This window comes from Drosophila subpulchrella, chromosome 3R (assembly GCF_014743375.2).
Source record: "Drosophila subpulchrella strain 33 F10 #4 breed RU33 chromosome 3R, RU_Dsub_v1.1 Primary Assembly, whole genome shotgun sequence".
Lineage (NCBI taxonomy): Eukaryota > Metazoa > Arthropoda > Insecta > Diptera > Drosophilidae > Drosophila > Drosophila subpulchrella.
This window is the reverse complement of record NC_050609.1, coordinates 16,702,306-16,729,499: the sequence shown is the minus strand read 5'-3', so window position 1 is coordinate 16,729,499 and position 27,194 is coordinate 16,702,306. Positions and strand designations below refer to the sequence as shown.

The 27,194-nt window shown below is 44.5% G+C and overlaps 1 protein-coding gene across 22 annotated transcripts in view; it reads left to right on the top strand.

The window, feature by feature from the left end:
- LOC119545835 (protein lap4) overlaps nucleotides 1–20,810 on the top strand; it is a 71,322-nt gene extending 50,512 nt beyond the window's left edge. For 11 of the 22 annotated variants that reach the window (XM_037851833.1, XM_037851832.1, XM_037851809.1 and 8 more), the window contains 8 exons: nucleotides 696–2,159; nucleotides 2,400–2,669; nucleotides 6,731–6,857; nucleotides 7,315–7,579; nucleotides 14,559–15,023; nucleotides 15,460–15,595; nucleotides 15,980–16,165; nucleotides 17,957–20,810. In XM_037851833.1, coding sequence (XP_037707761.1) covers nucleotides 696–2,159; nucleotides 2,400–2,669; nucleotides 6,731–6,857; nucleotides 7,315–7,579; nucleotides 14,559–15,023; nucleotides 15,460–15,595; nucleotides 15,980–16,165; nucleotides 17,957–19,576 — 4,533 coding nt within the window. In that variant the 3' untranslated portion in view covers nucleotides 19,577–20,810. Of the gene's footprint in view, nucleotides 1–695; nucleotides 3,544–6,730; nucleotides 6,858–7,314; nucleotides 7,580–11,671; nucleotides 11,924–14,558; nucleotides 15,024–15,459; nucleotides 15,596–15,646; nucleotides 15,939–15,979; nucleotides 16,166–17,956 lie in introns of those variants that run through there. The other 11 variants (XR_005219134.1, XM_037851826.1, XM_037851834.1 and 8 more) reach the window with 11 other exon arrangements.
- Nucleotides 20,811–27,194: the final 6,384 nt, after the last annotated feature.

The window sequence follows — 27,194 nt, the reverse complement described above, 5'->3', positions numbered from 1 at the left end:
TCAATAAATCTTAATGTATTTGTCGTATAAAAACCGCCAAAAAATGGGTCAAACTTTTAATTGCATTTCGGTTTTTGGGGATTGGATTCTATGAAGTTTCCTAGTTTTTCGGTTAAGCAGTTTTATTCAGGAAAGTTTTCGTTTGATTTCGTTATTTTATTTTTTTTTGCCATGTGACTCGTCTTTGTCTCCGTATTTCTGCTATCTATACCTGCTCTGTGTTTTCGTATCGCTGCTGTTTGCTATCGCCATCGCCATCGTGTGCCGAGTTCATCAACCCAAAATCATCATCCAGCAAATTGGCCAGAAGAGTCGTCGTCGTCCCAGTCGCTCACCTCATCATCAAGCAGAAAAATCACTGGTAATTGGCTAATGGAAGCAGGTTGCAAAGGAGGTTGCACCCCAAAAACAAAACAAAACAGTACAACTTTTGTGTGTGTGTCGTTTGTGCCACTATTACAGCATCATCAAACAAAAAAAAAAAAAAAAATCACCCAATGTTTCACAAAAAGAATACTCCATCACCCATAAAACACCCACTCACCATTAACGCTGCACTCTGCAATTTGTGTTTGAAGCTTGTGTGCGATGACGTTGCACCCGAAAAAATACCACAAACAAAACAAAAAACCAAACTAAAACGAATCTATACCGAACTAAATGAGCTATCCACACAATGATTTAAACTTCAATAGCAACGAGGCACCCAGACTCCGGATCGCCTGGCCCCCGGAGCACGTTACTCCTACCAGCAGATGCTGGAGTCGCAGGAGGAGAACCAAACCACCCCATCGAAGCCCAAGAAGGCGGAGCCCGTGTACATCATAGATGACGAGGATGATGATGAAGATGACGATGAGGATGAGGAGGAGGAGGAGGAGGAGGAGGATGAAGACGAAGTCCATGCTGGTTCCCATAGGCTGGACGACATAGATGCCATCCTGGAGGAGGACGAGGAGGAGGACACGGAGAGCTCTCCGCCCCTGGAGGTGCAGTCACCTCCTTCCTATGCCGACACCGATTCCGATACCTTCGATCGACGACGTGGTCGCTACACCAGCGATTCCGAGAGCGACTGTCGACCCTACAAACCCTCGAGATCGGGTCGCAGTACACCTGAATATGGAGGTCATCGCAAGTCCGTGAGCTTCGATCTCAGCGGGGATGAGCGTTCCAAGTCAGACTACGAACGATCCCGCTCCCGCACTCCAGATGGCTATACCAGGGCCTACGATTCGGAGCAGGATACTCGAGGTCCGGGCCGAAATCGCCTGCCTCGCAAAGGCATCCTGCGGGCCACCAGTCCCTGCTCCACGCTGGACAAAGCAGTGCCCATTGTGCCGGCAGTGGCTCGCATCCGTGAAGTGGAGTCGCCACAGCTGCAGCGAGTTTCCAGGGCCACCTCCCCAGATCCACCCGCCGGCGAACTGGACCGGGAGAATCCCTTCCGGCATCCCACACTCGAGGATGATGAGTACACGAGGATAGCCAAGGAGGTCAGCAGGTCACCAAGATCACCACGCTCCCCGCGCGAGCAGTTCTTCTTTGGCTCTTCGAGATCTAGCGAGGATCTGCTAGAGCAATCCCAGTCGCAGTCCAGTGGACGCAGCACACCCAACACCGTGATCTCCAAGTCCACGGAGAACCTGACGGGCACTCGACCAAAGATACCTCCACCAGTTGCCCCAAAACCCCAGCTGAAGAAGGCGGATCTGGTGCGGAATGTGGCGCTGGAGACCTTCCAGAACACCGATGTGGGTCAGGGTGACTTTACGGTCTTCGAGCACGATGCCAGCACGAATACGATCCATCCGGTGGAGGCCAAGCTGCCCGTGAGGGTCACCACCAAGACGAAACCGAATCGCCCGAGGGAATCGCCACCACCGCCGCCCGTGAACTTTGCCACGCTGCCAACCAAGGTGCCTAGTACTCCCACTCTACGGGATGTGGAGGAATCCATCTACATGGAGGCCCTGCCACCGACCTCGCCCTCGCAGTTCCGCCCCCACGAGTTTCTGCACGAGAACTCACCGGACAATATCCTGGTATCGCCGCAGGAGCACCGCGAGTATTTGCTGCGCGAAAACGAGCTGAGGAATCAGCTGCGGGCGCCCTATGAACCAGCTCCTCCGGTTCCCATCACCGGCGGTGGATATTCGGTAACGAATCCCTTCCTAGATCCCAGTTTCGACACCGACATTGACAGCCTGCCATTGCCACCACCGCCCACACCGCCTGCCCACCAACAACACACACGTCATTTGCATGAGCCGCCGCAGTTTCCACAGTTTCCGCCACCACTAACCGCTAACGCATCCACGTCTTCATCTTGTACTTCCAATGCTGCTACTGCAACTGGTGGCGCCACTAACCGCTTGATGGACTCGCCGCAACGACAGCTGCTGGTCGCCGGGTCGCCCAACCAGATCTTTCCCACCGCCCAAATACTGCCGGTGCAGTATGCCAGTTTGCCGCAACCGCAGCAGCCCAACACGCTCACCCTTAAGCCCGCCTCTCCTACGGCGACCTCTGACCCCAAGCCCAACCCTAGCCCCGCCCCCTCAGCCTCTCCCCTTTTCAACCTGGTCCTCCTGCCGCCCGGCGACCAGGTGGTGACCAACAAATCTGGCTCTACGGCCCTGCTCTACCTGCAATCGCCGCAGTTATCGGTGAGTGAATCGGCTCTGGTGGGTGGCCCTCTCCGGCGGGGGCCACCGCCTCCTCCGCCCGTCACGGTGACCTCGCCCACGCCCTCGTATGCCGCCATGAAGTTCCCGACCTTCTCGGAAATCGTGGTCAGCCCTGACTCAAATAGTAATTACCAAAACATGACCACGGCGCGCGTCGGCACCTCGAATTCCTCGCTGGCCCACAGCACCAGTTCCTTCTCCATTGGCTCCTCCAGCTCCTCGCTTCTGCTGTCCAAGGGTTCGTCCTTGGGAGGGGGAGTAGGTGGAGTACCCTCCAGCTATTACGAGACAGCCGAGGAGATTTACTCCACCATCGAGGAGGAGGCCATCTACAGCAATACCTCGTTCTTTGACTCGCGGCGCAGTAGTGACACTTCGTTATCCTGTCGAGCTTCCAAGTCGCCCACTCCTCCGCCCCTTCCTCCCAAGCGTCCCCTGAAGCCCACCAAGTTGCGTACCGCTCCCGCCCCTCCGCCGGTGGCCCAAAAGCCACATGGTCTCAGGGGCATGGCCAGTTTCAAGCTGCGCTCCCAGTCGCAGCCCCAGTTGGAGGGGGCGTGGCATCATCCCGCCACTCCCAGAACGCCCACCACGCCCACTGGCAAGGAGACAACTGTGTAGGTCCTCTATAGGGTTCCTCTATTAAGTGGAACTTTGGGTTGGAATCGATACTAAGAATAAATATAAACTGTTGGCCAAAGATTTCCGAAGAATCAACCCAGTTTATTATGTCGAAAACTTACAATAACATACTGATAATTTAAAAAATAGTTTCAATGAATAAAAAATAGTAACTAAAAGATCAAATCAGATTGGATTGAAAATATTTTACCATTCCCAGAATACCTTTTTCAATGGGTTTATTTACTAATTTAATACAATACAAATCCAGTACAAAATCTATATAAGTTTTTGAGAGATAACCAAAAATAACTATTGAAAAGTCGTTTTCTAAACCTAACTGCTTATAAGTCTACAATTTTTTTTAAAGATTTTTGTATTGCTTAAATAATTATGTAACAAGAACCACAGTACATGTTTAAACCTCTGCAGAATTCCTCTAATTCAGCTAGTTCAGTACAAATGATATAGGAAAATCGTATACCCTTAATATTTTTCTTAAATACCCAGGCATTACCTACCGCAAGGTACGATTCTAGATTTATTCTTGTTTAAAAATCGATCCACCCAAGGTAGACCGCCGTAGCAGCCACAAGCACTTGCCTTCGGTTGTTGGTGTGTTCAGCGATGACGATGGTTTTAATTGCTCCTAAGCTGACCGCAGAACCTTCCTGTTTCCACCTGGCCCTCCGCTTTTCCCCCCTCTCCTGCCCCGTGTCACTGCTCATACATTTTAATTAAATTCTAACACCTTTTTGCCATCAATTAAATGGCCCAGCCCCTTGCCTTTTTCTAGTTCTCTCTATCTATCGACTGCAATTTTCAATATTTTCATTTCACTCGCCCGCAATTTAAATTGATTGATTTGTGGGTCGTGTCTGCTGCGCCGAGCTCTGGTGAACTTGCAGCACACCTTTCCTGCTAATTAGATGCAACTTTTTGTTGACTTTCGAGACAGCCAGGCTGGGGGTTCCCCCCGTACAGCCACTTTTCCCACAAAATTGCAGTTGAAATTGAGCAGCAAGCGGTGGAAGTTTAATGGGCACCACCACCTCCTCCTCCTGGTCGTGCTCCTCCTGTCACCGGGTTCACCTGGTTCCACCTGCCAGCTACCTCAGTCTCGGGCCAAGTTTAATTTGACGTTGATTGAAACAGTTGGCTGCTTATGGTCGCCCACCTGCAGTTACCACGCCCACTGGCCCATTAATTTTTGCTACTACTGTTGCTGCTGCCGCCGACGCCGCCCTCGTTATTTTTTATTATTTTGCTAAACAAAAAAATAATAAAAAATCCAAACAGAAAAACACGAAAAACCAACGAATAAATAAGTAGTATAACGAAGAAAAATACCCGAGTATAAACGAAATAACAGAAAAACAGACAGAAAACACAATTTTACAATTTATAAAGTTAATTTCGCCGTAGCGCTGCTAAGTTGATTTTAATGCTAATTTATTTTATCAAGACAAAGAAGCAAGCTGAACATTTTTAATTGCATACCTTAAGGCAAATAAACATTGCGTATTATTCTTATTTGCGTTTCGTGGGCTCTTTTCATTTTGTCTTGTCCAAATACCCCCCTCCCGAAGTCGAAAAAACGATTGTTTGAATGGGGGAGCAATAATAGCCCCGTATTCAGTGACCTTGACTTACTTACGGTTTTTATCTAATTAGGCCATGACTTTAATGGGCCAAGTGGGGCAGACTGGTTAGCAACCTGCCGCTTTGGCACCTGGCCCTACACTGATTTGACTCTCGACTGGTTGCCCCTTTTTAATGTCCCCCATATCTTGTTCTGCTCGCTTTGTTCCAATCTTATCGCAGAGTGGTCGTAATTGCCCCGCGATAAGGAGTGTTTTTTTTTTTGGATCCCCTATCAACGCCTTATCGTTGATGTCACCCAAGTACATATACGAAAATCTCTTACCCACTAACACTGCTCGCATGGTCTGAATAATTCAATGGCTTATTGGCTTTTAATGCGCTGGCATAGGGCTGAAATGCACACACATATCACACTGGGTTCGGGTTCGGGTAGAAACACACACATTCTCAACACTTTCATGGCTCAATAAATTCCTATTAGCTGGACTGCTGAGCTAGCTCCTCCGGCAGACTGCAGACTGATGCTGATAAACCAGCTCCAGCCAGCTCCTCCATTGGCTTTAATTGAAAATCGAAAAATCCGATACGAAATTAATTTCTCTTCTAAAAATACAGCTCAGTTAAGCTCGATGGCTGGCACTCCTCCTTCTGCTGCTTTCACTTTTCCCCATGCAATTGTACCCCCACATCCTTTCTCCAGCTTGGTTTATTTATGAGCTCTCTAGGACTGGACTGGTGTGGTCTAGTGGTCCTAGCTGGAGGTTCGAACCCTACACAGAGAAAAAAATTGATAAGATATGATGATCATTTTAGGGAAACTCAGTATACATTTCAGAGAGTTTCTTAAATATGCTGACCTGCTCTTTCAATTTTAGAGAATTTCCAAAGAGAGGAAATTTAAGAAATACCATTTCTCAATATCAAGCTAAAATTACTCAAGTTTCGATGAGAGGACATCAAAGAAATTACATTTTTCAATATCAAGTTAACAGTTTACAGTGGTACTATCAATGCGAATACCAAATCGATTCTTCGATTTTTTTCTGTGTACTACTTTGGTATAAGGTTGCAATTTGTGCAGTTTAACGCTGGCCTTTGCCCTGTTTGCCTTTGTTTCGTCTGGGTTCTGGGTTCTCGGCCCTTGGTCCTCTGAACCTCCCATTTCCCCTACCCTCCACCATTTAATGACTTTGTCGTCGTAGTCTGCAGGCACTAACTATCCACCCAACTTGCCTTTATCTGGCTACTGTGTGTCTCATGTTGCCCAACACGAGGAATTGCATGAAAGCATAAAACCGACAGTACACACGACTTTGGGTGATAAATGGCCTGCTCCGGTTTGGTTTGGTTCGGTTCGGTTCGTTTCGCTCCCTTCTAGCCCAGCCCACGCAGCTGTAATTTGCGCCCTCTCCAATTCAATCCCAGAACCAGGGGAGCCACCGAACCAAACCCCGACCCCACTGTAAATTATATGCCCCGAGTGCAGGACAGCCCCAAAATGTCGGCTTGGTCACTTTATGATTGAGCCAGCCTATGGCTGATCCTGCTAAAATCCCAACCCAAACCAAAGCGCCCCTTTCTGGCGTCTGCTTTTTAATAAACTTGTGTAGTGCCATCAATTTTCTTTATGGCCATTTCGGATTTTTCAGCGCTGGCTTTGAAAATTGCAGTTTTTCCCAGTCATTTAATTGAAAATATGGCAGCGGGCTGCCTGCTACATCTCTTTATTGATTTTTTTCCCTTGGTTTTTCTGGCGTTTTAACAAAATCCTTGTGCGTTGAGTTGCTAACGAAAAACATTTTTCCATTTTGCAGTCAACACCTGGAGCTGCTGCTGCAGAGCCCACATCAACACCGAGTAAAGTGCCTAAATCGGTTTCCGATAAAAAACGCTTCTTTGAGTCAGCCATGGAGGATCAACACAGGCCCACACAAAAGACAGGTGAGTTTTCCCAGTGGTTGGCGGGAAAAGTTCCATGATTGAATGAGTGCCAAAGGGGGGGAGGGGTTGGTTGGATTGAGAATGTCTCTCTGTGGACTTTTGCCCTGGTAAAACCTAGTGGTCTGGCCACTTAAATCTCACTTCTTGGCCCAACTTGTCAATCAAACCACTTATCTGCGGTTGCCAAGCCACCTCAGCGGTGGTCGTCACCTTTGGCCTTGTGGGTGGATGAGGGGTCCTAATTAGAAAGGAGTTCAACCCAACGCCATTTGCATGACAAAGTCTGGAGCGGAGGAGGAGGAGGAGGATGAGGTGGAATCCACTTAGGCAGCTAACTGGCTAAGCTGCATCGGATCGCTATTTATTTAATTTCCCAACTTAATAGCGGGGCGGTGGCCGTCCCTAGCTCACACTGATTTTATATACTCTGTGTTTTTCCCATTTTTCCCCTCGGCAGACAAAGTTTTCTCATTCCTGTCAAAGGATGAAGTGGAAAAGCTGCGACAGGAGGAGGAGAGGAAAATTGCAACATTGCGCCGTGATAAGAATTCCAGATTACTGGATGCCGCCAACGACAACATTGACAAGAAGGATGCCGCGGAGAAGAGGAGCCATGACAACAGCAGCGGCGAGGATAATGATGACAGCGACCAGGAGGAGGAGGCGGAGGATTCTGTTGACAACGCCGCTCTGGGGCACTTAACTGATGCGGAGGACATGAGGTGAGTGGCGGATGTGCAGAGCCCTCATTTTGGATTATTGGTGCTTGCATTATGCGCTTTTTATGTTACATCTGAATGCACAGACACGCCCCACACAACGCAAACCAAACAAACACCCACCCACCCAATCAATCAATCTATCTATCAATCAATCACCCTTCACCCCATGCGATTATGATAACCCCCACCCCCCACACCATCATACACACAAAACTCACACTTTCACGGTGTTTGTGCATTTGCTTACTTTAATCTCTTATTCGAATTTCAATTTTTAGTTTTATTGGTCAAGTTTTTCCGCTGGCTTTTGGTTTGGTTCTGGTGCCGGTTCTCTTTCAACTTCAAAACGCTTTCAAATATATGGGTTGCTCTTAAGTTTAGATGCCTTGCATACACACTCTACACTACACTACAAAACACCCCACAAAACACCATCATTCTGTTTACTATACCCATGCAGTCAACTGACGGAGCTGCTAATCATCATTGAGACTTAGTGTGTTATTAAATAGGGATAGCGATCTATAGCTGAGAGGTCTTTAATAGTAAGTACACACCCCCCAGAACACACACACATGCATACGATTATAAGCGAGTAAGCCCTAAGCAGTTTAAGTTTTATGTAGCACTTAAGCGTTGTATGGACTCGTAAATCGCAGCCAGGCTCTCAGCCGTTAGGCTACTTAAAAAAGTGAAAAATAAGAAAAAAAAAAAAGTGAGGCTGAGTAAGGAGGAGTTCTGGGGAAAAATGACGGCAAAACATGTTATGGTTCTGGCGTGGAAATCTTTTTAGTACATAGACCACGCCCGGTGGGCTTCAAATCTCATCTTCATCTCGTGTGTATGATAATCTAGTCGGAGTGGTTGAACTGAAAAGTGTAAGTATTTCCGCTGCTTTACTTAATTTTTTCGCCCAGGCATTGCGTATACGCAATGTGTACGTCCTCAGGCCAGGCACCCTTCACCCTTGCCCTTTAAATTTGTTCCTGGTACTGTGGTTCCTTCCGTGTGGGTGTTCACTTCACTCCAATCCACTGAAAATCCCTGCGGCACAATGCCAGCTGTTTTTACAATTGAATAACTTCATTTGGGCATTCCGCAAATTGCGTTTTGTGCGTTTGCTCACTCAACTGGGCGGGGCCAGGTTTACGGTTTCAGATTTTGATTCGGATACGGATTCGCATTCGCAATGGATCGGCAAACGAGCCGTCAAGAGAGCACCACGCAACACGTACGCATAATTCAGTATCCGCTGGGAATCGATGATTTTATGCTAAGCATGTTGCAGTGAATTAAGCGCCGCAAATGAATCTCGGCGAGGAACTCAAAAACACAAGAACTCGAAAAAAAGACACTCGTATAATAATGATATTTTAATGTCCTGCCGCTGAAACAGGCAATTATAATTAGCGCCATTGGGAGTGGGTGGTGTGGGAGTGGTGGCGGCCACTTGACGACTGTCGGTGGCATGCAACACGTAGCAACCACAGCAGGCTATTGTGTCAAAAGGCAGCTACTGGTGCCAACCACCGGCGAACAAACAAAAAACTGAACAATGGAAGAAACTAAAAGCTTATGCCAGGTGGTCTTTACACAACCACTGCAGTGAACCCTCCCTAAAAATTTCCCAAACCACCCACATGGCAGCCATTTTGTACGCGGAACACTGGCGCTTATCAGCCAACTTTCACACATATGTGCTTCGCCTGGTTGAAGGACTCGACTCGACTCGACTCGTCGTCCCCACGCGATGTTCCAGTGGCTGACTCTAACAACATTATATAATGAGCAACAACAAAGTAATTTAATACAATTTCGCCCCAAAGCTGTTGCAGGAAAACATTAAAAAGAGCACACAGTTATCAGGCATGAGTCAAAGGTCGCCTCAGAAATACCCTTTCCGAGGGTCAATAACCCAAAAAGAACAAATGAACAGTTGCTTGACCTATCGTCATAAAGAAATAACCTGAAGCTAAGACTATATCATGATGTAATTTATTCCTATTTCCGCTTAAAAGTGAATTACTTGATTTCAAAAAGCTAAGGAACTTAATTTAGAAGGTTAACCTGAAGCTAAAACTATTTATAAAGTTTTTATATAAAAATATATAAGAGACTGCTAGCAAAGAGTATTTACTGGTTCCAAAAAGTAGAAAAACCTTATGTAGAAGGAAAAACAAGCAGCCACGTATGACAACAGCAGATATCATATAGCCCGACAACAAGTTGCCGACATTTAAGGACTCCATGGTCCTGTGTGCTTGCGAATAAAATTTACTCTAAGAATAGAGCTATGAAAATAAACGCGAATGTACACAAAAGCGATGGCTAATTTCACTCAAGCGTTTATATTGCATTACAAAGGCGTGTTTTGTTGGAATTTCAAAGGAGGCGTCAACACTTAAGGTATTTTACCATAGAAACCTATATCTCCCACGGCATTTGTTTGGCTAACCTTCCGCATAAATCAAAGAACCACAGGAACTAATCATTAATTTGTTAGAAATTTTCGGAATAAATAAACCATGATTTCATAGTTCCCTCAAAGCGGAGAATTCGGCGCAATTTCCCCTGCCAGCAGACTGGTTGTCAACTTGGCCAAGAAGACCTTGGCTCGGAATTGGCTGGGGCCCAGCTGCCAAAAACTTCGGGAGCGACCTCTCCACCCTTTCCACATGTAGCCCATAGAAAAAACCCGCCTGCCAGCTGGCTTTACAACTTTACATGCATAATATAATAAATTGAAATGTGTGTTATTATGTTGCCTGGGCTCGGCGACCTTGGAATTCATAACGAGGAAAAGAAGATAAACATGTTAATAACCTTGTAATAAATTTCTAGCAAGAATTTCTACTAGTTTCGTTCTTCTTTCCTGTTCTTGTCTATATTTTTTCCATGCATAAATTGTGTAAAAAAAATGGAGAAGTAGAATATATGCTGAAAAAACCCATATCAAATTAACCGGCAAACTATTTGTATTTATATTCAAATTAAACTCGTCTAAATCTATAAAAGTTGTGGAACACAAAAGGCTCGCCAGATCCGTGTTTATGAATTTTTTTGGCGACACAAAAAAAGATCAAATTGGCTTCCGTGACGACAAAAAACGTTGTCTGTCTCAAAGATTGTCGGCAAAACGCAATCGAATTCTTAGTCGTGCATTAATCGTCTAATTTATTGTTTGATAATTTATGAACTATTATTAGTCGGTCTGGCCGGCTGTTTCCAAATGCCACTATCTTTTGCACCACTCCGCTGATGGCTGATCGCCGGATATGGCTGGAATATATATCTATAAATATATCCAAATACATACTCCCTCGCTCTCGCTTTCAATTGGCTTGCGGTTGCTGTTGGCCCTGAAATATTGGCAGCGACAAGACAATTGGTGGATTTTATATTTTTCGATTGTGTGTCTTTCGATTTCTGAACTTTTGGTGGTCAACTGGAGATGGCGGCGCGGTTTTTGTCTCTTCTTTCGGTATTTTATATTAAATTTTTTACATTTAAATGTGTATGTTTGCGGCCGTTTGCTTCTTGGACGTTTCTGTGATTTTATGCAGATGAAAATATTTATGTTTTGTTGATTGCGCATAAATTAATTTATATTTTATGGCGTTGGCGCTTCGTTCGTTCCTCAAATGGATCGCTCCGCGGCGTATGCAAATTCGGGGTGCCGTTGTCTGTGTCTCCGATATAAAAGCATAATTTGACCTTAAGCTAAAAATGAGGGCGTTAATGATGTTTTTTGTTTTCCTTTTCTCAGTCTATTTTATTAATTTTTTTCCGTTTTTTTTTTTTTTTTTTTTTGGTTAGTGGTATGCGTTTTGGTTGATTGTTTTGTTTAGATTGTTACTTCTTTGGTCACATAAATATTAATTACAAGTTGTGGAAAATCCAAAGACTGAAGAAAATCCCCATGGAAAAAAAGGGAATAGAAGAGAACCAAACCAAAAGATAAAGCGGTGGAAATCCTCGGACCCAAAGAAAGCATTGTGTGTTTATTATTTTACAATTAGCTCGACTCTCTGCACCTTTTAATTGTACACCACAAAAACTCTCTGTTTCTGCTTCTCCCAACCACTTTTGCAGGAATCCACTCGAAGAAATCGAAGCAGTATTTAGAAGTTAAACTAAACTAAGCTCTGACACCCTCACCACGACTTGTGCGAATGTGACACGTTTATTAACCATAGCTTTAAGTGTAACCTATACCATATATAGTACTATGTATGTAAAGTGTGTATTTCGAACGAGACTTTTATTCCGAGCATAAGTTACAACTACTGAAGCGAACGCAGTAAACCAACTAATCTGCAATATAAAGTCATTTTTGTACTACGACACGAAAACTTTTTATACCCGTATACTGAAAACCCGCAACATGTTTACCCGTAACGCTGAAATGTGAACTTTATAGAGTGACAACTACGCCCCCGCACAGCCACGCCCACTCACACCTGATATGGGCTAAGAGGCAGGTGTTAATGCTGCCCCGCCACTCCCTTTTGCATTTTATTAGCCTAATTATTTCTCTCTTTTCAAATTGCCCAACTTTCCGAACAACAACTACACTAGTCTGTCTGAGTTGGCTACACTTGAAATTTTTCAGTACACCTCCTGCACACTCACACACCTGCAGCACTTCTAGGACCTTCACACAGATACTACACCCCCACATATACGTATATTTATATGTACTAAACACCCCTTCACACAGATGAACTCCAGTGCCTTGTGTGTTGCTTGCATAATTTATATGCATTTTGCATTTTTGAAAATGTTTGTTATTAAAAATAATGATTTTTAGAGCAGGACAAGAAGTCTCATTAGTTTGCCATGTTCTTTTGCGTACTGTCACCTTTGGCCCCTTGGCACTTTCACCCTTTTAATTGCCATAGATTAATGTGAGTAGATAAAGTCACGATTTCGCAGTCAGACACGCAGGTATTGTCGGGTTAATGTCGACTTATCGCCTAGGCGATTGTAAATCCTTGGATTACGCTGCATTTACCGTGATTGTTATTCGTTAATAACGCAATTAAACAACTAAACTAATTTACAGGGACTCCAGGTTTTTTATTTTTAAACATTGAAAAAAGTCTAGCCCTTAAAGTTCCTGACTTTAAGTTAGCCGTATTCCGAAAACCAGCTTTCAGCAAGGCATATGTATTCCTAAAGTCTCCAGCTAGTTAAGTTTTACGATAGTCAAGCAACGGTGTTAAAATTTTCGATATATTTTATAAATATTTATATGTTAAAAGAACTGTGAACAAAGGAACCACATAAATAAGAACTGCTTAACAATGTATTAATATTACTACTGACTACGGTTATGGAATCACAAGCATTATATCATTACCATCATTATTATTATAACTATTAATCATCCACATATGTACGTATTTGTCATCGATTTGTGCCATACATATTTATGTAACTCTGTTATTTTGCATACACAAAAGAAGTACAATTTATTGATCTAGAAATAAAGGCGATTGAGTCAAATTAGCTTTATGGCAATCAATTTATTGAATATCCACGTTTGCATAATTGTTAATTCGTTAACTTTAACCAACATTCGAGCACTCTTCGGTTGTGGTTTTTGCATCATTTATGTAGAACAACTACCTCTTTTCCCAGTGCCACTTGACTTTATTGGGGGTGTTTTTGATTACTATGCTGGCTTTCATCATTATGGGCGGCCGAGTCGAGCAATTAGCAATTGAGAGATGAAAAACAATCATTTAGAGCCATGAATGGGTAGGATTGGTGGGGATGAAAAAGGAAAGTTTCATTGGGCATTGCATAAATCTGTCAATTGCAAAAGTTGGCTGGAATACCCAGGGAACGGCTAGGATTATTATTGCAGGAGGCGGCGGCGCGGTCGAGTGCCGGGGCAAAGTTCATTTAAAAGTCGAGAGGACAAATGAATGCACAAAAGGAGCCAAAGAAATGAGCAAGAAAAGAATTCCGCCGTGGAATATTATAAGTGCAATTCCCGGGGTCAGGCGATGGAGCTACTCCACCTTAGTTGGCCCCCCTTATACCGGCAACTGCTCGTCGGATTCGTGAGGCATGACATTTGCGTAGGTAGCGAGAGTGTTTCAACGAAAAGTTTCTCGCTCTCTCCTTTTTCCAAGGACCCAAGGACCAAGGAGCCCGGCGGCGTTCAAATTGAAAAACATAAATCACTCAAGCAGAAGTTGTAGTAGTAGTAGTAGCACTAGTGGTAGTAGTAGCCCCGGCTTTGTGTGAATAATTTCGCATTAAAGTTAAATTGAAAGTGTGTAGCAATTTGTTAAAGACAAAAGTCAGTTTGGCAGGCGGGCAAGAAGGAGGATGGCATATAAAAAACCCGATAGGATAGGCCACAAAGTTCAGACAGGAGAAGGGATTCCAGCCAAAATCCCATTGCAAATAGTTCTAAGGCGCTTTATTTTAAAATTAATTTTGCATACCACCATGCTCCTGCCCGGCACATAGTTATATAGTGGCAGACAGCGCTTGCCAAGTTTTACGACTCCACAGACAGGATCCTCTGCTCCTCGGCACGCTAATCTCCTGCTGCCATGTTATTGCACTTGTTGGCAAAGTTTTTCAAAAAGTGATTTTGTCAGGGTTTCGCCGGCTACTGGGGCACTGAGCTGCTCCTTTCTGGAGCTGCCAACTTTGCAGTATGTTTCTTGGTTTTTAATTACAACAAATTCGACTTGTTATGCCACAAAGTTTTCAGACCCTCGCACAGATTCCAGATTCCAGGGGGCACGTACACACAAGTGTGACTAAAAGAAATTAATGTCATTATGTTTTGTAACTGCTCATATCACGTGCTAACCGCATCTCACCGAAACTCCCCTTTGGTTTTGACAAGCAAATTATTTGATTAAATTTTATATATATGTGTATTCAATGTGTGTGTTGTTGTTTTACTTTGCACAATTCGAACACGAAAACCAACTCTCAAAAATTATGACAGAACCGCACAAGAAAGTCTGGCGCAGACAATGCCACATGCCCCCAGCAAAATACCCAAGCAGAAGAAGAGACCCATTGAGGCGGCGACTCCTGTTGATACGCCCAAGCCCTCCCTGCTGCCCAAGCCAAAGGTCAAGGTGGTCATTCCACCGGCACTGCAGCAGCGGCTTAAGAAGCAGCAGCAGGAACCGCAATCCCAGCCCGAAGAGCCCTCGATTCCGGAGGAGGAACCTCATCAGCAGCCGGACCTGTCATCCTCCTCCCCGCCCGCAGGAGGCAGCAGGATACCCATAAGAACCCTGAAGGCCGAACGCCGCGCCCTGGCCTCGGCTGCCCGCCAATCCGGACTCAGGGTGGAGGAGTATCTGCGGCAACTGGAGGCGCAGGATGACAAAGGGTCCCCCACTCCGCCCACCACACCAACTACTCCAACTACGCCCACTGGCAAGAGCCGTTCCATGATTAAGTAAGTTAAAAGCGTGACGGTCAACGAGTTGACATGCGTGCAGGTCCAGATCCAGAGTCCCAGAAAACCCCCTCGAAAAGGTTACAGGTCAAGTGGCGCCCCCTTGTGGGCGTGCCAAATGCCACAGACTAGCCCCATGAACTATATAGTACACCCACACCAAAAGTGCACCCACTCACGCGAGGCAATGCGAAGCAATCTCTATGTTTTCCGTATATGTATATATCTATGTATATCTCCACATCTTTGTTTTTAGTTAGCCGGTGTCTGTCCTAGTCACACCCACTTTCTTTCTATCTACCCCTCTGTAAATATACAATAGTATCATATCTAGTATTTAGTTTTGCTTAAGCTGGAGTTCAGATTGAGTGTAGAGTTGCCCATAGATGATAAGTTCTAAGGATATAAGCTAATCCCTTGATTCTCATCCGTTTAGTGCTGAGAAGCGCGCCTCTTGGCGGGCAGCTCGTCTTCGATCACTGGAACAGGGGGCCGTGGAGGCCCAGGATGTGATCAAGAACATGCGCAAGATGACCGACGATCTGATCACCCACGAATCCAAGGCCAGCGAGGTAAGTTCTCCAAGGGGGGTAATACCCCACAACTAACCAGCGAACCCATAGCCAAACCCAAAAAACCATATCCATTTAACATATGTGCCCGATGAGCTGGAGGAATGGCCCGAAACTTGCCTGAAAACATAATAAAACCAAAAAAAAAACCAAGCAAAGAACCCACATAGCTACATGGTTTGCTTCACTAACTAACCGCAAGATATACTAATACTCGATTGTAACTAATGAAGGATCAGAATGGCAAACGAAATCGAGTTTGGAGGAAGTGTGTACCATGAATGCAAATTGGAAACCCCCCCGCTGAATATAATATCTATACCATACCTGCATCTCTCACCCACTCTACCTATCTTGTTTATTGTCTATCCCCCAACTAATCAGGCCCGGCCGAAAATAGTCTTTCCAAAAATTGCCATAAAATCGAGCGATGGTCCAGTCATTGTGCGCGAACGCGAGAAAATACTCGATGAGAAGATTGTGCGCCGCACTGAGGAGGTGGCATGCCCCATTACGGGGCGACCTCAACTGCGCACCGTCGAGTACATTGAGAAAATCATCGAGACGGAGGTTAGAGCCAGCAAATCAAATTCCAACCAGCAATTACCGTATTGTACATATCAATTGGCACCGTTTTGAGTTCCGTTTTGAGCATTACTATTGGCCTATATAGCGTATACCACCCACCTAATTATCGGTTTCTGTTCGTCGTTTTGTCCCCTTGTAGTCCGCATTTCCGGTTGCACATTAAGTACATTTAATGCACTACACCCTACAAAAAGCACACTCATTGTACAAAAGCATCTCCCGTCTTAATTATTTTATAGAGCTCATCATTTTTATGGTCTGATAGGGCTGTCTGTCTGCTACTTGGTTTTCTTTCTTGGGTTCCGGAAAGTTGAGTAAAACAAATTTTAATATCCTCGAAGCACTCAGAGTGGCCAAGGGGATTTTGTTGACATTTGCCGGGCTTACCAGGCGACCAGGTGCTTCACGCCCACGCGGACTCTCGAAATGGCAGGCTGGAAGGATGGCAGGCTCGCAGGATGAAGTGCAGCGCATAAAAAGGACAATAAGCCACTTTTGCCAGCCACCTACGCGAAAAGGTTTTCGTTTTCGCAGCGAAAAATGATTTCCAGTTACTGTTTGCCATTTGAGTGTCGCGGTTTTTTATTAGGGGTCGAACCCTCAAAGAGTTTCATTGTCTGTCTTTTTAGGGTTTGTTGTTGTCACGTGTCTATAAAGCAATAACGACTCAGTCGACCGTCATTTGGGGCTTGATTCTGGATACAATTTTTAGTATGCAAACGCATTATAATGACGCTCGGCTTTTTTATGGCCCAGTCCATTAAAATTAAAGCAAAAGTTTTTTGTTTGTTTGGCATGGGCAGGGGTATTTAATGAGTTTCAAAATATATACTTATAAAAAGAATGCATATAAAAACAAACAAACAAGGCAGGCAAACACGCAAAGCATTTTATGCTCTATTGTTATTCTGGGGGCACGTGTTTTGGCCCGGTTTTTGGGTATTTGCTATTTTGTTTTTTCAATTTGCAAAACGGATGGAAGGAAGAGTGCCATCAGAAACAGCAAGATAGAAGACCTTCTGGCTGGGGGAAAACTGCAGATGCAGCTGCAACTGCGAACTGCATCACATCTCTGCAGACTGCAAGCGATGCTTTAGCCGTATCTGATTTTGAAGCCGAATCTGTGGTTTCGTTCTGGTAATTCGAGTGCACAAAAAACTTGGCTCTAGGGCAGCGCCACAAGAGAGAAGGCAACTTTGACCCCGTTGCATTGAATTCGCCGCAGGATGTCGCAGGAGCAGGCTCTGTTCTCGGATTGCCTGTCAGCTGCAGTTTAGTTTCGGCTTATCGTGGTCCTGTATAAGCCCCGTTCCGAAAAAACCCCCCTGCCCCCTCAGGACTAGATGAAAATGCAGGCAATTTTCCTTTTCAGCCGTTTGTCCATTTGCCTCATATCACGTATACGCCTAGGCTGCCCCTGTGCGTGCTAGCTTCTCAAAATTCGCCCAGCTCGTGATCAGATCAACTGGAACTTTCAGAGTTTTGCACGTCCTTTGAACCACCCACCCACTAACCACCACCCATAATTACTAATGTTAACTATGCCAACCGTATGTATATAGTTTGTAGCTTTTACTTTCTGTATATCACACCTCCAATTCACCCGTCAAGCTGTTGCCTTTCCACCTGGCTGTATAAATTAGCTTTAGAGACACTCATCTGGCTCTCTGGTTGTGGTGGCTGTGCCTGCTCTGCTTTCTTGGCCTTGCTTCCATTAGTAGTTAGTGTGCTGGCAAACCGAATGCACAACGTATCCGCCTCATCTACACTTAGGTGGAGACCTGCAAGGAGCGCATCATATCCTTGGAGCTGCAGGTGCCCGAAGCGGAGGACGAGGTCAGGCTAGATGACACGCAACCGCCGCTGGAACTGCAGGCAGATGACTTCCAGGACGAGGAGGATGAGGACGAGGATGAGGAAGATGATGATGAAGACGACTATGAGGATGAGGAGGAGGAGGAGGAGGAGGACACCGCCTCCATAGTCACCGTGCAGGCCAACAATGAGAAGCTGTTCCTGCGCCACGACTCCGATCCCTATGGCCCCTCGTCCATTGAAAGCGTGGCATCCGGCAAGGTGCGCATCAAGCCCACTCCCCTGTCGCTGCACCAGACCCTGGCCAAGGAGACCACCATTGTGGAGGTCTTGAATCCCGTGATTGGAGGCGATGGGAGTGCCCGCACCATCCATGTGAGCGGTGGCCTGCCCTTCGACGAGGACGAGGATTTCGAGCAGGGCGCCATGGCCGTCCTTCGTAGCGAAACTTTCGTCCTGCCAGGAGCCGCCGGCGGTGGCAGGTCTGAGCTGTCATTAAATGCTAAAATGAAAACCGTGCTCGAGGAGCTGCTGGAGAACGAGCGCGTCAAATTGAATTTGCAAAAGAGCCTCGAGGAGGATGAGCACGAGGATGAGGATGAGGAGGATGGCAGTGCCTATGGCGACGCGCGGGACGATGAGGAGAGCGCCTACGGCGATGCCATCGACGATGTGGTTGACTTTGGTCGACCAGCTGCTAATGACCAGGATGATGCCAAGAACGGCAATCAGCAGCTGCTCGAGGAGCTGATTAAGGATAGCAACCGCAACACAATCATTGCCAAACTGGCGGGCCAATTGTCGGACGATGATGAGGAGGAAGACGACGAGGAAGAGGAGGAGAGCAGTGACTCCTCCGACGAGGATAGCGATGAATCCGAAGATGAGGACAATGCCCAAGAGCAGCTGAACGTCACCTATGTGCAAGGCGCCCACGTGATCGAGAATCTCAATACCCTAGCCACTGGTAGCAAACTACAAAAGTCGCAGACCTATACAACCATCAGGGAGGCGACTGACGAGGAGGAGGAGGAGGAGAAGGAGCCCAAGGAGGACACCAAGCTGGAGGAGGCACCTGCCTGTGGCTCTGATACCTTGGCCCAGCTGCAGGCCGAGCAACGCGCCCTGGCCGAGATCTCAAAGCAGCTGCGCAAGTCTGTGGAGGATTTGCTCAGCGCCGAAGGCGATACAGTGGTAGAGACCCAAAGGACCTACACTTTGCCCGCCCCCAGCGACAGTGCCTCCGTGGTCACCGTCACCGAGGTGGTCAAGAAGCAGAAGAAAAAGAAGGTGGGTGAATCTGGAGAGGAACTGTTCAATCGGCTTCTAAGCGCAGGCGAATCGGAACGTCAGGTCTTCGACCGTCAGCAGGGCGAGACCATAACGACCACCACCACGACCACAGAGGCTGTGAGCTCCGAGGACAACGAGCCGAGCACCAGTGTGGTGACCACCACGCGGACCGTGTCCAACATTGTGACGAGCGGAATTCCCAGGCCGGAATCCAGCAAGCAGAACAACCGCAGCAGCAGCAACAATAACCGCAACAAGAACAAGCGGAAGGGCAAAAAGAAGTAGATGATGGAGGGAGAGGGGATTTCCGGTTAGCAGCTGGAAGGAAATGGGCCAAAGTGTTGAAGTTGCGTATACGCCGTGTGGTGGGTATGGGTTGGCTATGAGTATATGTGATCCAAGCGAATCCTGATTACACGCACAACCTCCCGCACAAAAAAAACACCGACTCAAAACCATCCACACAGACATATCAGCGTGTAGAGGGCTCGCTGTCATCATTTTATATATATTCTATACATAACAATCTACCACTAATTGTATACATATGTATATTATGTATGTACGATATTACGATATTCGCTTATGTATTGATAATTTTAATTAATTGTGCAAATAACGTGTCCCCTGCATTTTACAGCAACCCATTTGTTACTAATCATGAGAGTGTACATGCATTAAAACAAAATATTTTCATTGCAAATTAAAAACAAATCGAATCGAACCGCGCAATGAGAGATTGCAAGAATTTATTGGTAAATTGTAAATTTAATGTTGTGCAGCAACCACAAAGAAACGACAACAACACACAAATCGCCCATCAGAATTGAATTAATACGAAAGTAGCTCCAGAGAGAGAAAGAAAAAAATAACAAAAATCTTATTTAATTGAATTAAATAATTTCACTTTGTTTGCATTTAACTATCATTTGCATACACAGCATCTGGTTTTTCTCCCTCCATTTTTTTTGGATCATTTCCAATGGGCCTTGCTTATTTTCCGCAAATTAAATTTACGTTTTATGTTCTAGCACAAAAAGTAGGAGCCATCGCAGCCGGCGGAAGTATTCACGATGAGATCCTTTACGAACCATCTATAAACTTTAAGCATTCCCGACTGCCCGCGTTTTTTGGGGCTATTCTTTTTAGTTTTTAGCCCTAAGCAAAAGCTAACCATAAACTAAATTCGAAACGAGCGAAAAAAGCGATGAGAAAAAATAATTAAAATTATCATAAATAATAATAGTTAGCAGTGTGTAAGAGCGTCCAGTTGTAATCCGTAGTTTGTAACACAAGGCATAAGCACAACTATGACAAATGTCCTATGGCGATTGCGATTTCAGTTTCCACTTTTATACAAATGTAAAAATATTTACAAGCAATTTTATGTAATACCTATATGATATCTAGTGTGTAAATTTGACTTTTTATGAAAAAGGAAAGCAAACCGCTGAACGCAAAACGAATGAAAATAAACAAAATGTATGCATTTTTATTTAAAAAGAAAACAACAACCAAATTTGTGTTAATTTAATTCGCCAAGAGGGTTTATATTTTTTTTTTCGCCATTTGAGCCCTATTGTGTGTGGGCGAGGGATTTTGCTTTATGGCATCTGAATGGGGGATTTTTCTGTCATCATTTTCGCCGAGGGCGCGTAATTACGTCAACTGGCTTTGCTGCAAATAATCCATATCTATAAACAGAACCAGTGGCTGCTATTTTTGTGCGGCTTAAAGTCCTGTGAAAATGCTGCTGGAATGCCTGCTTAGTTTATAAATATGCACGTCAGGTAAGTTGCTTCTACAGCCAGTGCACTGGGAAAAAATCCCTTAAGAATTTGAGAATGATTTTTAAAGGATAAAAGATCGCTGGCAGAACGTTTGCAGAGCAGCGGCAGATAAATTTCCTATCCCGCGGGATTACTAAGGTGCTTTTGCTGACCACAGGTTTAAAGATAGGAACAAAAGTGAATGAAATAGGATCTTTCGCTTAAAGATGTATATTTTTAAGATATGTTGATCTTCAATCATTCTCCCATTTACTTATGGTTTCAGAATAATTTCTTCTTGAAAAACGGGGTGATAAATTATTTGGTTTTATAGGCAATTTACATTTCGATTCGGGTTTTCCCCTTAAACATGAATTTCTTAAAGATATAATATATTCAAATCCGTTCTCCTACTATTTTTGATTTTAGAATAATTTCTTGATTTTTTCTTCTTTGTTCGTTCTCAAATTTTTCAGAGTGTACATAGGTAATTGACATTTTGATTGCATTTGGTAAAAAATGTTGAAATATGGTTAAAGCCCTGGGCTTTTAAGGGAAGGCCTTATATTTATTTATGCGGCACACAACTCTCCATTGAACTCGGGACATCGTACGTACATGTTCCTCTGTGACGGAGCGGAAGGAGCTGCCACGCCGTGATGGAAGATACGGCGGAGATATGGGACTATATGGTTCTGCAACTAGGACGCGGATGTACAACAAACGTCTTCCGACGCTCCGACTGTTGAGGCAGTCAAATAGATAGACAGCTGTCCGATGGGCGTGGCTGTGGAACGGGGGGCGGAGGCAGTTGCTAATGTGAAAATCGTTAGAGTTCGCTCAGTACGCAGAACTTTCCACCGGAATCGTTGGGGATCTCACGTTTCCCTGTTTGCTGCAGTGTGCATAATACGATTTAGAGTGCGCAGCATATGAGATGGATACTTATATCGGTATGCACTTGCGTCAGCATCTTAAATATTTCATGCCCACCAATTGAATTAAGCCCGGCTGACGTAGATGTTGCATGTTGCAAGTGCATGTGCAATGTTGCTGCTGCTGCTGTTTCTGCTGCTGTTGCGCCTGAAGAAGACAAATGAATGCGGCGCCCTTGACCGCCCGCAGCCTTTTTCACGCTCTCCTGGCCAGGATGCATCCATTTGCATTTGCATTTCACTGGCCAGCCTTCCAGCCTTCAAGTGCAGCTCGGAATCCACTAATGCAGATGCAACATCATAGCAGCAGCCCCGCCAGCAATGCGCATTAATCAAAATCTCATCTTCGTGGGCGGTGGCAGCCACAAACAACCAAATAACCCAAGCACCCACGTTGTTGTTGAGGGACGGAAAACAAAAACAGTTTGTCATATTTTAATACACTCCAGTGGTCCGGCAATGCAGTAGTAGGTAGCAGCATCCACATCGCTGTCCTGGCCAAAAATCCAGCCAATTGTCGTCCCCTGTCACATTTAATAGGATTATGCTTGGTTAAACACAAATATCCCTGGACACACACACTCTGCCGACTGGGTGCCACATAAATTTACAGCAGCGTTTGCTGCTGGAAATTTTTCACATTACACACATAAATCCTGCAAAGATGGTCGTCGAAACCTCTTGAAAAATGTCCACTGTTTGTTTATACAGCCCCGCACATATGCTACATACACCAGGTAAGCTCGTCTGGGCAGGTGCGAAGAGGGAGGTCCTTGCTTTTTGGTCCTGGGTCCTTGGACGCGTGCTCGGCAAGCTATTTGCCGCCGCCCGTAGCTGAGTTATCTGGCAAATAATGGAACGTGCTGTGCAGATGATGCGTTTTCATAAATTTTAAATAAGCACAGCATCTGGCAAGCGGGTCTGGGATTCCGGGCCAGCCAATCCGGAGGAGCAGCTCCTGCCTTGGAGCCAAGAAGACCAAGAAGACGCCGGAGAAGGACAGTCTGTGCCGCTGCATAATATCCCATTTCATTCGAAAGTTTAGTTGCGTTTGCTTAGCGCCCAGCTCTTAAGTTGCCTGATTCATTTATCAAGCACTTTATCAGCAGCAATCGGTGAGAATGCAGCCTCCGACGGACAATAAAATATCCACAGAGAGCGATAATATAATCCTTAAGCCCCCAGAGTTGCACACAGAAAAAATACATTTTAAATCGGACCATCGATTAAAATGTTTCGCAATCCAAAAAGCTCTTTTAGGCTTCTAATCTTACAAAACATAAATCGTTTTTAGATGCCATAGCAATTCCTTGAGCATTGTAAATGGCTTTCATATTTTATTCAAAGTTAAGCTCCTAGGGATTCTGTGAATATCAATCAAAGGGAAACCTAAATTCAGATACTTATATTGTGAATTTCTTAAAATTTAAATGATATATTGAATTAACTTAGTGGAAGGCCCCAGTAGCTAGCACTCATTAAAAAATCCATTAGGTTTAGTATTGTATACTAGATTTAATTTTGTTAAATAAATAAATAAAATTGAATAATTATTGAATAAGATAGAAATAGATATTATATTATTATAACACTTTTCAAAATGATTTTTAATAAAAATTCTACAGTTTGGATATCGACGTCACTTATTTTGTTCATTTTAATATTACACCTAAATTTGGATTTTAACTAGTTCGAAAAAAAGACTTTTTCCATGATTTTATATTGACCTATTAAATATATCAGAATCAAAACATTCTTAAAGTATTTTATAAGGAAAAGCAAAAAGGTAAACAGAAAAATCATAAACTGGAAGAGTTTTTACATTTTTAAAATAAAATACCCCACAAACCTTTTAGGGTTTATGTGAATGCAACCGTGTGGGATAATTTTAAATACCGGAATACATCAAATTACCTCAAGGTAACAAAAAAGGTGAGGTGGTTACATAAAACCCACGTTGTTATGCTTTTTTGTCCGAGTGTGTCAAGTTGATCCAGCAGTGAGTTACTCTCCGGTCGGGAATCCCAGGAAAGGGCCTTTGGAGGAGGGACAATGAGTGGATAGCTTGCAGATGGGTTGATGATCTGATGGGTTGATGGGTTGATGGGCTTTGTCTGGCCCATAAAAATGCATGGCCCGCATTGCAATTTTGATTGCGCCGCCCCCTCGGCAATAGGAACTTGTTGTTGCTCCGTTCAGCCTGTTGCTGTTCGGAAAAGCGGGAAATGGGAAAGGCTGGGAAATGCGCAGGCGCTGGAAGGGGGCCACAAACTGTTGCAGTTGCGAGCACGAAAACATTGCCCCTGCGAGGGCCATTTTATCCGCTGCTGCTGATGCCACCTTATCCAGGGGAAGCCTAAGCCTTATAAAAGTTGTTTGCGTGGGGCAGGTCCCCAAAGGGACATTCGACACTCGTTTTTTGGGGGGTAGCCCCTCTTCGTCTTCGTCGACATCCTCGTCGTCGCCTGGAAGCCTATGCAAAGTTCGCTTTTTGTTTCTTGGCAGCCTGGAATGTGGGTATTTGTGCTGGCTTTAGCTAACTCCACTCCACCACCCCCGCTTTACATAAAAACCACCAAGACCCTCAGGCCTTACCATCTCCCCCAACTTTTTTTTTACTTTTTGCCTGTCCTGTTCCGTTGTTCCTCTTTTTCGCACCACTGCGGCAACGGCTGCTTTGCAATTGCAATTTTCAAGGATATGCTTGAAACAGATTTATATGGAGGGCTCAGTACGTGCGGAATTTATTAATGCTGCCCTCGAGGAGCTTTTCTCTTCTTATTTTCTTTGCCATCATTAGCTGGAGCAACAATACCCGAATGTTACGTAAGTTGACTGAACGGGGCACATCGAAGTTCGCACATTAATAATGAGCTGTGTGTGAAATTTGAATCGTGTGGTTGTGCTGCATTTTCTATTACAAGATTTCCGACATTTGCCTCGGAGGAAGGCAAATGGAAACAGACACCCAGGTTTGTTTGTTTGCTTTACCTGCCCGGGAACTTTGTAAGGAACACAGAACAAAAATTAAGATCAATTTGAAATTACCATGGTAAAAATACTGCAATCATTAATATTGTTAAAAAAAATATATAACAATGTAATATAAATATATCAGATCTATAAAGTATAATTTTTATCACTGGGTCATGTTATGTTGATATTGAAAAATGTAATGTTTTTGGTAAATGCTCTTTTCGAACATAATAAAGTGGTTAGGGCAATGTAGGGATGATAAGACACATATAATAAAGATTTTCATCAGATCGGTTTGATTTTCTTGTTCATTATTTTATCAGTGTAGGAAGAAGATGGTGTGGCAGTTGATGGGCCCGTTTTCCGGGGAATCTGAACGGCGCTCACGTACGCGCATTAACGAACTTCGGTGCTTAAAGTGCAGTCGAAAGGCAAACAGAAAGGCAGCAATAACAACGGATCCCCTAGCTCTTGGCGCCCGCAAAAGTTTATCCGTGTTTGTGCAGTTGGCAAGGGAACCCCAAACACCAGAGCCCCGTGATAATGAGGTGCTGTTCCGGAAAGAAGGTGATGGCTAGTGACCATGGTTTAGCATAATTTATTCCCCAGAAGTTGCCGCCTTCTTCGATTTCAACTGCACCCCTTATCCCATAGGTATTTTATTGCCAATGCCACCCATTAAGTTGCCTCAATTAATTTTCCATCCAGCTCAACTGCCGTTAATTAATTTCCATACATGCCGCGCACATGGATAAGATAGTCGCAGGAAGGATCCTTGCCATCCTGGCACTTCATCAACGACATGCAGGCGGGGAAAAATCTGTTAAATTGGATGGTTTCAAGCGGGCCGGGCAATCCCAATCGCAATCCCACTCCCCCCAACCATTCTCAATTTGCATACATTTTGATTGTGATTATCCCGGGCCACTGATTTAAATACGGACGGATAAGGACGTGGCTTGATGGAGGCGTTGGAGCGGCCAAAGAGGATGACGACTCGGCTGCATGTGGCAGATGGACCGCTGCACCAGCTCATTAATAAACACGGTGTCCTGGGCAACAGTAACAACTACATGTGCCGGCAAACGCAATTCCGCGGCTTGTCCACCGCCTTTCCTGCCAATATACCCCTCCTCCTCCGCCGCCGACGACGATGATGAGCTTGTGGTCAGATGGACCATTTCAGGCCCATTGTTTTCCGTCGGTTAATGCCCATCCTGTTTTTAAATCGAGTGAATAAAGCCTATATGTATCGCTGGACAGAGATATACATACATATTTTTAAATTCCATTTTAATTAAAATAACATTAACCGAGTGTGAATCGAACACATGTACTGGCTGCATGTGAAATGCACTTACTTCCCTGATGGGCCAATGCAATTATTGTGCGCTTTTAAGCATTCAGTTATGCGGACTATTTTGCAACTGAGTTTAATCGAATAATTCATTACTGCTTCGGAAATAAAGTTAATGATGTGAAAGATGCGCAAAAAGTTAAAGATTAAACGGGTTTTGTTGTTTATATGGCAGTTATAACATAGGGATGTTAATAATCAAGGTAGTCCTAGAAATATTGCAAAAGTACTTCTGCATCTTCGGAATAAAAATTTCTGCTTCATAATACAGTCTACGAATTCTTCATTCATAATTTTGTATATTAAATTAATTTTAAACATAAAATAAGATATAACTGTTTGATACTAGTAACTTTCATATGTATTTTAACTAAGAAATCTTCTTTTCTCTATGTGTAGACTAAAGAGAGTCAATGGAAATTCGGTTCTGTTTGATTGCTGGTTAAAAAATGTTATACCAAATTAAATCTTCAAGATATTCAGGATGATATTATAAATCAATTATATACAACATATTTTAAATGTAAATCCTTTTCAACCTGGAATAAGATTCAGATAATTGCTTGATTATAACCACTTCCATCTTTGTTTAAACTAAAAAATCCTAACTTTTCCTCTTTGTGTAGCCTAGAAAGCAGTGGGAAATGGAAATTCGCTGATTGCCATTACTTCGGAGAAGCCATCCTGGTATTCAGAGTCCTTGTACTCAGCGCCAGAAAAATGAACCCGCGATGGAGGTCCGATAGCCCGCTGCTTTCATTTCTCATCAGACTAGTCAGACCAGTCAGCTCGGTAACTCGGCAACTCGGCGGCTTTCAGCTGAGTTTGCTGTCTGTTTCAGCCGCAGCAGAAGCTGCAACTTAGCT